This window comes from Labrus bergylta, chromosome 8 (assembly GCF_963930695.1).
Source record: "Labrus bergylta chromosome 8, fLabBer1.1, whole genome shotgun sequence".
NCBI classification, from domain to species: domain Eukaryota; kingdom Metazoa; phylum Chordata; class Actinopteri; order Labriformes; family Labridae; genus Labrus; species Labrus bergylta.
In genome coordinates, this window is record NC_089202.1 from 18,322,798 (window position 1) to 18,334,227 (window position 11,430).

General features: G+C 41.9%; 2 protein-coding genes across 3 annotated transcripts; one reads left to right on the forward strand and one right to left on the reverse strand.

The window, feature by feature from the left end:
• The first annotated feature begins 228 nt into the window (after positions 1-228).
• Positions 229-3,487, forward strand: LOC109983694 (free fatty acid receptor 2). Of its 2 annotated transcripts, none has more exons than XM_020633510.3 (2): positions 229-891; positions 1,509-3,487. In XM_020633510.3, the coding sequence occupies exon 2, from the start codon at positions 1,739-1,741 to the stop codon at positions 2,744-2,746; it is 1,008 nt and encodes a 335-aa protein (XP_020489166.1). In that variant the 5' UTR covers positions 229-891; positions 1,509-1,738; the 3' UTR covers positions 2,747-3,487. The 2 variants fall into 2 exon arrangements, with proteins under 2 accessions (XP_020489166.1, XP_020489167.1); XM_020633511.3 differs by having other exon boundaries at positions 1,512-3,487.
• Positions 3,488-3,621: 134 nt separating this feature from the next.
• LOC109983696 (uncharacterized) lies at positions 3,622-11,430 on the reverse strand. Its single transcript, XM_020633513.3, has 6 exons — positions 11,000-11,430; positions 9,835-10,149; positions 8,501-8,917; positions 5,863-5,949; positions 5,737-5,780; positions 3,622-5,521 (listed from the first exon to the last, which is right to left on the reverse strand). Exons 1-5 carry the CDS (start codon positions 11,052-11,054, stop codon positions 5,749-5,751), a joined length of 906 nt encoding a protein of 301 aa, XP_020489169.1. The 5' UTR covers positions 11,055-11,430; the 3' UTR covers positions 3,622-5,521; positions 5,737-5,748.

Sequence of the window (11,430 nt, forward strand, 5' to 3'; positions counted from 1 at the left end):
CACAAACTCGTCACAGCGCCGCTGATGTGAGAACTATAAATACAAAACAGACTCTGATCTCTCACATCCCCGGGTCTTTTTTTTTCTGTGTGCTGAAGATGTGACCTCACAATGGGCAGTCACATGAGTCTCCTCTGAATGAAACCACATGTCATCCTTTATTTGATTTTTTATTATTGTGTGCATTGTATGGCTATCCAAACAGCTGGCTTGTGTTTAGCTAACCTTAAAGCATTGCCCTGCTGCCCTCAGCACATGTTGAGAAGAGAGGGACTACTCTGACAACAGGTCATCTCATTCTTCTACTCTCATAATAGCGAGGTGTCTGTGGATAAGTAGGCATGGATAACTAAAGATGATTAAACGACCTTCTGTCAGTGGCCGCCTGCATCGCTCATATTGCAAAAAGGCCAGTTGTTACCAGGGAAACCCTGGTTTGCGAGCGGCAGGTGATAAATTGTGGCAGTATCTGCGGATAGTAATTTCCATTATCTGCGCTTGGTGTTTAGATTATCATGTAAATAGAAGAGACGTGGCAGAAGCTGAGGGCTGCAGAGCAGAGGACATCAAATAAAACAGTTGAGCAGTCACCACATTCAGGTGTGCCAAGACGCACGTGGTGGAAAAGACTTAGCCACAATTACTTCTGCTTTTTTTTCCGTTGTCAATGGGGGTCCTTTTAGGATATAATAAAATATGAAAATTGTGAAGCTACGAACCAACTCTGCAGGCAACGAGGAAGTCTTCAAGTTCCTTAAATCGGAGAAACTTCTTTTGTTTCGTCACATTCCTCTGGCGGGCAGAAAGAAAACTTCCTCCTACTTTCTCTATAAGAGACGAGCTTCTGTCACACACCTCCACTATTCAGTGATGCAGATCGTGACATAAAAGGTAAGAAACTAGCTTTTCTTGGTATCTGAATTACTTAAATGATAGCCTCTGTGTTTGAGTTTTTTTGGTTCCCCTTAATTCATTCAGGTTTTTGTTTTTGTATTTCCTTTAAAACGAAGTGCAGGAGTAAGATACAGATACTGTTTTGATGTTAAAAAAGCTTGTTGTGAAACTGTGCCAGCATAAGCTTCGACACACTCATTTCCCCGATGTGGTTAAGTCATTATGTTTACGAGGGTCATCATTTCAAAACGTGTCCAGTGTTTGTGTTTAATCTGAGAACAGGAGCTGGGAGTTAATGATAAAAGCCTCATCATACTGTATTTACGACACCGAGACAGCAATAACACAGTGTTATGGTTTGTATACAAACTCTTGTTCAGGTCCAAAAAATACTGTCACCTCATTAAGAGATAATTTGGCTCCAGAATGAACGCCAAAGTAGAAAATGAAGCGAAAAAGCAAATTGAGTTTTATCTTTTCCTCCTTTTTTTCCCCCAATATTTATGTTACTGTAAAGCACATGGCAGCCGACCTTAAACCAAGTGTCAAAGGGACAGTAGGTTGAAATTCTCTGCTGCGCGGTGTGGTAATCTCTTTCCATTCTCTCTTATCAGCAGAGCTCAAAACCCTCGAGGAAGCGATGAGCATTGGTTTATCGCGGGGACAGGAAAACCACGTTGTCTCACCGGGTTTGTTCCAGACCGCTGACCCAGCAAGACGCCACCGTCTCCTGCGGCTCTGACTGCCTGACAGATCAAACATCCCCGTGCTTCCCTCCACCAGAGAAGAGGACATAATTTGACACATCTCCGTCTCCCACTAAGACTGTTAACTGAGGGCCACCATGCAGCAGTGCCACACTGGCCTGTGTCTGTCCGTCTACGTCATCACCTTCGTGCTGGGCTTCCCCGCAAACGTCCTCGCCTTCTACACCTTCTGCAAGAAAGTGAGGCAGAAACCATCACCCATAGACATCCTGCTCCTCAACCTGACCATCTCCGACCTCCTCTTCCTCCTCTTCCTGCCCTTCAAGATGCATGAAGTGATGAACAACTTCGTCTGGGATTTGCCGTACATCCTGTGTCCCCTCTCTGGTTTCATCTTCTACATGACCATTTACAACAGCACCTTCTTCCTCACTGCTGTCAGCGTAGAGCGCTACCTGGGCGTGGCGTTTCCCATCCAGCACTCCCTAAAGCGGCGGCCAGTTTACGCTACAGCTGCCAGCATCTTTTTCTGGATTTTCACAATCCTCCACCTCAGCATCGTGTTTATCGTGCCCTATATCGGCCCTCAGAGTGACACCTCAACCCACAGTGCCAACATCAGCTCTCCCCCTGCGGAAAACAAGGTGTGCTATGAGAACTTCACATCAGCTCAGCTGGCCATCCTCCTGCCTGTGCGACTTGAGCTCTGCATTGTTCTTTTCTGCATCCCTTTCCTGATCAGCAGCTACTGCTACATCAACTTCATCAGAATCCTGTCCAAGCTGAATCACATTGACAGGCGCAGGCGACTGAGAGCCATCGGCATGGCTTTGGGAACGCTGCTGGTGTTCGCTTTATGTTTCGGCCCCTACAACGTCTCACACATTGTTGGATTCATATACTGGGATAGTCCAAAATGGAGGGACCAGGCCCTTCTGTGCAGCACCTTTAACGCCTGTCTAGACCCTCTTATTTTCTACCTCTCGTCCTCTGCTGTGAGGGGAAACGTGGGGAGTGTGATGAAAGGGGTTAAGAGTCACCTTAACAGGTGCTTGTCCTGTCCCATGCTGGGGGGCGTGTGTGGGGGGATTAACAAGCCTGCAAAAGATAAGAAACACAAACAAGAAGAGATCAATACTATCTAAGCTGACTGAAAGGAAGCTGTGAGCAGCTGCTTGCAGTAATTTGTTATTTCTTTATCCCTGGAAGCAGGAAATTAATGCTACGTGTTTGTTTGTACATGTCAGATAGTGACTTGGCATGATGTATACAGTGCAGCTTGTCTGATGAGCGTCCTATTTGGAAACCAGATAGGGGATGTTCAGCCTCTCGAAGCAGGTCTCTGCGATTTCTAAGGAGTGTTGTGAAAGAAGCCACAGACACTTTGAAGTGTCACGTATTTAAATGAAGAGTATATCTAACATACTGCAACATTCTCAGATGTCAACTCTAAGCAACACAGAGACCGCAGCTTTAACAGGAAATGTTTCTGTTCATATACTTAGCTCATTATGTGTCAGATGTTGTGTGGAAGAAAAAAAGATGCTGAAGTGTCCAAAGGATGCAAAAAGTGTGTCATGTGTGCTGGAACTGAACAGCTGTAATGAAAACAAATCCAGCTGGTATGCAGTTTTCTGTATTTCTGTAATATGTGTGCTTAATTTTGCATACAGAGCTGTGGCCTTTCTGGTGCAGATCATAATTTAAACAGTATTTAAATAATGTGATTTGATTATTGTTGTGCATATATCATTGAATACACATATGAATATGTATACCAACAAGCAGTCATATGTATGACTATGTAGAGCTACGGCATGGGGTTTTAATTATGTAAGGTACAAGTATTTTCATACAGAAACATCATAAAGATTTATTTTACATAATTTACGGCTCTGGTTATTTTGTAAAGGAATACATTGTGTGTGTGTGTGTGTGTGTGTGTGTGTGTGTGTGTGTGTGTGTGTGTGTGTGTGTGAGAGTGTGTGAGAGGAGGAAATGACAGAAGACAAAGACAAACCACAGATGAACAATTTATTTTAACAAATCACACAACACATTTATTTAACTTATTGCTAAGAAGTCTGTTTGGTACAGGTACAAGGTAATGGCGTTTGTGTGAGTGTGTGTGTGTGTGTGTGTGTGTGTGTGTGTTTGTCTGAGGAGAAGAGATAAGGACTAATTTGTTTTTGAAAGAGAGAGTGACAAACATAAACACTGCATGTAAATATTCTTGGCAATACATGAATTTAGATCATAGCGTTATATGTATGTATAATGAAAGTCTTAAAAGGAGTTCAGAAATAAAAAAAATAAGTGAGAGAACAGAGAGTTTATTGCGTTAAAAAAAGCAGGATTTTGACATCACTTGTCTGGTCGTACACCATTTTTAATCTTATTCATTATTACTGACTGTATTTTGCATTGCCGGCATGTGTGGGCGGCCATAAAATTTAAAATAAACTTCCTCCAACACGTGAATCTAGATCTCGCCCCACGCGACGCACACATAAACAATGCTATCTCACAGGCAAGCGGCGGCATCGTCTGTAATCCTGTTTGGTGAGGATTAGGTCTATGCGGAGGTTGTGCTGATCACTGTCTCTTGTTTGACAGGTGGATCATGCGTGGAGCATTCATTTTGACACACAGACCTGAGTGAACGACTTAAGATGTGCTGACTACCAGCCAATGACACAATGAGAAAATCCCCCCCAAAAAGAGGATAGTCAGCAAACCAACGGAGATAAAGAGTTAAAGAGATAAACAGCTTTGGTGTGAAGAACGATGTGAGCATTGCATCATGTTAAGGCTGGTTTATCGTTTATAGGTTTGATTGGGCATACAGATACAGATACACTGTATATACATGGACAAAGACTCAGTGACATCACCCGTTGGTTTCTGAGGCAGACTTTTGAAGTTCATTGATAGGACTCCCCCTATTGGAAATGCTGTCTCAAACTTTCTTTTGGCCAAACTAGTAACAGGCCAAGAGTGAGGGCGGACCTTAAGCCTCCTGACAAACAGCTACAATACACCCATCAGTCATAAAAGCCACGCCCCTTATTATGAATTACACTCTTTCATAATATCAAATCGGATGAGTTGAAAAAAAAAATTCACCTTCCGTACAATGTCTGCTGAAAATAACAAAAACTATTCAAACTGAAATACATTTCTGTTCCAGCCTGTAAACACAAAAATGTACATTTTAATATGGGGTGTGTATTGGACTTCTGGGTCTTTTTGAGTCAGCTTCAAGTGGACACTCAAGGAACTGCAGTCTTTTGCACTTCAGCATTGGCTTTATTTTTTCTACAGCGTAGGTTGTCTTTCCATTAGCCTTCTGCTTGTTCTCGTTCATTTTGTCCGTATGTTGGTGTGTTTCTTGGGGCTTATGGATGCAGACCAAACATTGCAATACCACTGGAAATCTTGGGGGCAGTGTCGAGCAGTGTAGCCAACAGCCCAAGCTAGACCAGCGAAATACAAGGAATAAGAATACTTTGGAAAATGGTTGGAAGGTTTTCAGGACAGACTGGTTATGTACTATAATATGATGTTATCTTGCCTGGGCACAGATCAGATTGGAACTGAATGCCAGTTGGACGGCAGCAAAGTTTTGACTGAGTGGCGCCCTCTAGTGGCTGCATTGATTAACATCCATTGCAACATGAATGGCGTGGGAGTTTATGAGCCTTAAGGGGAAACACAGTATAACGTCTGTGAACACTGAGGAAAACACAGAGGCAAGAACTTTAAAATATCAACTATTGGAGAGAGACTTATGTCCAATATTTGCTCTAAAATTAAAGATTTGTTTTGATGTTGTTTGTCAAAGGTTGGTGCCGAGATGAGTCACACTGAACACCCGCCCGTCCTTCTTTTTGTTTGTCGGCTTTTTCATTCTGTAGTTCCTGGAAGACAATAATTGGTTGTTGCGTCAGTGTTGACTTTTCACTAATAATGTGTGATAGGTAACAAGGATAAGGCAATAATAATAACAGCCCTGCATGAGTGTGTACACGTGTGTGTGTGTGTGTGTGTGTGTGTGTGTGTGTGTGTGTGTGTGTGTGTGTGTGTGTGTGTGCAGGTTGTGTTTACCAAAGTCAGAGAAGAATATTGTACTCACATGGCATTGACATTATTTTCCCTGCAGGCAGCAATGTTTGACTCCTGTGGAGATCAAGATCATATAAATTAAGTGTTGTATTTTAATGACTTTCTGAAATTCTTGCTGAGAAGTTAACACACTCACCTTCCATTACAAACACAACTGTCACCGCTGAGAGGAGGCACATCTTGAGAATATTCAAGTGTAAAATCAGCTTGTTCGGGGAAGCGTCTGGAAAGTAGAGCAAAAAAAAAGAAAGAAAGGCTAACACTGATTAGCACCGACTTATCGTCTTATTGAGCTCGACAGGATTAAATCAGGAGGGTTGAACTGGCTTTGGTTGATGGACATTGCCTCCTCCCTGGGAGGAGAGGTGTTTAAACATTGATTGGGAAAATCATTAATTTGTTCAAGTATGCAGCATTGCAGACAATCTGTTGCCTTGGAATGATCGATGTCTGACCCACATTAACAGTCAAGTAGGGCAGACTCTGATGAGGAGACTTGTTGTGCGTGTGAGGCCCTGCCGTCCCTGAGCTCCGTCAGACTTTTATTTGAAAGAAAGTTACTTAAACTGTAGATATGTGGGAGGAAACCGTTTCTGGCTGTTCCAGAAGTTAAAGTGAAAGTATGTCCACACTACACAAACAAGTTAGGTGAATGGAAGTTGGAGAACTTCCGGGGAATAGAAGAGCTCTGAGAATATTTTGGTTTATCACCACAGGAGCTACATCAGTACGGTACAAACCTGTGTACATAAAAACTTGCACCAGTCAGTGTTTTTACATCAATAATTCATCAGTTTACTATGTGCAGTGTGAATAAGGTCACCTGTAGTGATAAACCAACACAGAATTATATAGAATTCTGTGCTTTTCCCCTCAGATCTACAGAGATTTTCAGAATCTTTCAGCAGGTTTCAGGTTTCATCAGGTTTACTCAGTTAGCAACAAACCAGCACCAATCACCAGACAGACACAGAGAACACATTCTCTGTGTTAACATTTTATGAGCACAGCTAAAAAGAAAGTAATCATTGGACTGTCAGATGCTGATCGATTGTCCAATGTACCAAAACAATCGCTAATGTTGCCTTGTGACTCCTGTAAATATGTTAATTCTCTGCTGAGGCTAGCAACTGTTTCTGTTTACTTTAAATGTGATAATATGCTGTAATACTAAACTCACTAACTGCAATCTAAAGCTTAAAGTTACACTCTGTATAGACACTTGTTAGCTCTCTGTTAGCTCGTCAAACATTTCTCTCATCATGAATTTACGCACAAGAAAATATAAAAAAGGCTGTTTTGGCAGAAAGCTGTTAATCTCCTCGTCCGACATGTCCCCTGCAGAAGCATTAACAGACATTTAATGTCATTTAGAGCTCTGATTCTCAACGAGTGGATGGGACCCAAAGGTAAGGTGGGTCGCGAAGCGGAGTTCAGTGGGTCCGGAGCAGGTGCCTGGAAAAAACCTTGTGTCAAACAGTTTGTCAAGCGCTATTCTAAACATGTTTATTTAGTTCAGTTCATTACTTCCGTCAGATGTTTTGCAGTGTCTGAAGCTGCAACCTGCAAATATTGCGCAATTCAGCATGAAACAAATCTGATTGGTTGAAAAATATCTGAAATTTGGGTCAGGGTTTTTGTGGGGGGGGGTTTGTGGTATATGTTCTGAGGCCAGACGAGTTGAGAACCACTGATTTAGAGACATCTGTTTTAATTTCAGATTGTTTTCATGACCTATTAAAAACTCCTTACTGGAGCGTTAAGTTATCCCGTCCGTGACGTTCACCTTCCTTTACCTTCCTGAACTAAATGCTTTAAAAAGAAAGTCGCTTGTCATGATTTGCTCTTGTTTAGTTTTGTATATTTTCAGAGTTTAGATTTCCTTTTTGTTTTATTTTGTCTCATTCTTCCCTGGTGTTGCTTGTTTCCCTCTTGTTTTTTGTTTTTTTTACTTTAATGTATATCCTAGTTTATTCTTTAGTATTTCCTGTTTTATTTTGTAGTTCTTGTCCCTGGTGTTTCTTGTCTTGCCTTACTTCCTCCCTTTGTCTAGCTTCCCTCCATTGTGATTGCCCTGATTGTCTTCACCTTGGTCGTTGGTCTCAGCTGTGTCTTATTACTCCTGTGTCTATTTACTCTCAGTGTTCCTTCCTTCTTGTTGTCAGCTTGTAATATGTCAAACCTTGTCTACGGTGTCATGTGAATTTTTCTGAGCTCTAGTGACTTTGTGTTTCTCCCTGTTTTTGGAATTCAAACTTTGATAAGAAAGTAAGGTCTTTGTTTGCCTGTTCAAATAAATCACATTTTTGTTGAGGCTGTCTGCAACTGGGTCCAGTTCCTTGTTCCTCCAGCAACCTGTGACATCGATGTACTGATAAGCAATGCCACAGAGTCTATGTGAATTAGTATACAATCTATGGTAGGAACCTGACAAGGAAACTCAGCAGTTTAAAACCTGTTCAGATTCTGGGTCAAAGTTGGATCTATTTTAAGTTGTTTTTTCTTCTTCAAATTTAAATGGCATGCTGTATATTTTTCACAGTCATGATTCATTCATCTGACAGGCATCTTCTCCAGAGCAAACAGTGGGTTTCATAATATTTGGAGCCATCTGTCACACCAAACTGACTGAAGAAAAAAACAGTTCAATATTTAAAAGTAATGGACATAACATGAATTAGGATTCTACAAGCTGTAGCTCTGGTGCCTGCTTTACAGATTTATCCTGCAAAAAAAGATTTTTAATTTGAAGTGAAGTTATTTAAGTTATTTACCCCAGGTGAAGGAGGCAGTCAGAGCCGTGCTCAGAGCAGGGTGGTCGTGCACCCCACACGTGAAGGTGATGCCTGTGGCCAAAGAGTGTTTCATTGGGAGGAAAAATACACTGAAGAGGAAAACTTCCTGGCTGTGGTTGTCCATCACTTGGAAACACTTTGGCTGGCTCGGAGGCATGGAGTTCACCAACCACACAGACAGCAGGGCTCCTTCAGAAATGTTTCTCTGAGTGCTCGTGGCAGGGAGGGTGCAGTTGGTGACTGACAGGTGATCGATAGTGGCTGCTGTGCTCTGGTAGGTCCAGGTGAGGGTGAGCACGCTGGGGTGGAATCCCCCAGTGAGACAGATGAGAGCCCACTTACCAGTCAGAGGGTCTGGCGGGACCTGGAGGTAAATTTTGGGAGCAGAAGGTGGTCCTGGCAGGAAAAAAATATTTTGTTAAAAGACAACAATTCAGAAAATTAAAGTGAAAATGTTTTTACAGATTTAACTAAAAATCCTTCAGACAACTGCAGCTCATCCAGAACGCTTCAGCCAGAGTCCTGCACCAACACCAAGACACATAACACCAGTCCTCAGGTCTCTACACTGGCTTCCTGGGAGTCGATGGATATATTTTAGAATATTACTTCTAGTATATAAAGCACTAAATGGTCTCAGGCCAAAATTCATAACAGACCTGCTAGTCTTATACCAGGCATCCAGACCATCCAGGTCCTACAGGACAGACTTACATTTCTGGTGTCATTTAAAAATGTCCCAGTGATCACTATTGTAGTTGTATCTCTCCAGGTTTTACCCACAACACTCCGAAAAAGCAATTCAATGTTGTACTTTGATTATTAAAGCCCTCAAGAGTTAAAATGGATTTTAAACATTGAATATCAATTCTCATTTAGTGGAAGCAACTTTGCATTTGGAGAGAATCAAAGGGACGCTTTTCTTTCGCATGAAGGATCTCCACATAATAATTTGGCCATCCCTCCCTGCCTTGTTTTCTGGCCAGTTTCAATTCCCTAGGCAAGATCGATACAAGGCACTGCGCATGGTGCCGGGGTGATTATTTCTAGATCTGTCATGAAACTGCTCAGGCAAAAAGATGAACTCGGAGGGAATTTCACATGTCTTGAATTTTTATGGATCGAGTTGGGCCCTCCTTTTCTTTCATGGTGATGCATGGTGTACACCAGCAGCTTGTATCGAGTGGACTCAAACTAAACGCTGTGGCTATGGAGCACAGAAGATACAAATGAGATTTAATTACCAGCATTGAAACATCGCGCAAGCAGGGCAAACCCTAATGAATTTCTGATTCAAGCAATTTGTTTCTCACCCAAGACGAGCAGCCTGGTGCCGTTGCCCATCGCTGGGTCCTTCTGCAGAACGTTCACCTCGCAGTAATACCACCCAGAATCCTCCAGTGCTACCTCAGAGATCTCCAGAGAGGAGGTTTGATCCTCCTCCACCACGATGTGCCTGGATGACTTTGCGATGAGCTGCTTCCCCGGCTTCATTTTGAACCACTGAACCCCATACTTGAGGGATTCAACTTTGAAATGACAGAACAGTTTTGCCGTTTCACCGCGCATCACACTGAGAGAGGGAGGATTCTGTCTTACCCCCAGTCCCTCCGGGGTCGCTGTCAGGGCTAAAGACAGAGCCATTAATGCAATGTGTCATACAAGGAACTTTTAAAAGTGCAGAGCAGGTCCTGCGGGTCGACTACAAATACTTTAAAAGTGCATTTAGTATGCCTGCATGACAGCCCAAAGCGAGGATTCCCAGACAGAGACGATGAGACGGAAAACTCAAACAAACCAGAAGCGGAAAATTGGAAATCAATTTAGAATAATTTTTGCAATGAATCGTATCTTTATCGAATGGCTCACTATGTGATAAACTTCTCCAAGCAACAAATGCACTTCATAAAGACTCTTTCTTTGTAATGCAGACACGTACGACACAAAAGATTTCAAAAGCTTTGGAATGATTGTTTGATTGGAGCGACTGCTCGTCTAGCTAAGTGTGATGAAGTGATTATTAAGTGTGATGATGATGAAATACTGCAGATAAGATAAGCAAAACACTCAGTCGCTTGCAATTGGATTGCAGATGACAAAGAGGAATTCTGAACACAAAAAATGATTCTGTCAATGTACTATGTAGGTTGCATCTTTACATCTACTTTTATTCAATAAAGTAGGCGCAGAAGAGAGTTATCTTTGCACTATTTCAACCATTTGTTAAGTAGAATGTCTCTTAATGCTGTTTCTCAGAGCATTAACATAGATTTTTTTTAAACATGGTAAATTGTAAGGAGTTATTATGTATAAATATATGTTTTAAAAAAGTTATATAACTGCAAAGAATATAAGACTCAAGTTTTTAAAATTGAAATTGAAAAAAATGGAAGGGAAAAATCGAACAGAGAACTTTGGTTGACAGTTTAAACAAAGCCAACACATGTTTTAAACTCACTGACTCTATTTCAGACTGACCTGGTGCTTGGCCAGCAAACAAAAGAAGCAGAACCAGTCGAGACAGATTTTCCATGCTGCTGCTGTTCCCCCTGCTCCAAGCCTGAGAGGTGAAATTATTTCTCAGGCGTTCTCAGGTCTGAAGCCAGCTATGTTTTAAAATGTGATGGTGTCAGCTTGTTGTTTTGGGTTGCTGCACTCTATGGTTAGAGGTGATGGTTCATTAACAGGTCATTCTTCAGCTCAGACAATGTTCGTGGGGTAAAAAAAAAACTACAGATGTCAGTGTCTTGGCAAAGAAATAGGCCTTGTCTGTGTGCGGACAGAAACCACAGTGCACGAGTAAGCAAGTTCTGAAACTAGAACTCCACAAGTTCTCCTCTACAGAGGTGCAAATCAGATAAGATTTAAGATTTGGATTTAATTTGAAGTTAAAAAAAACTAACTTAGGT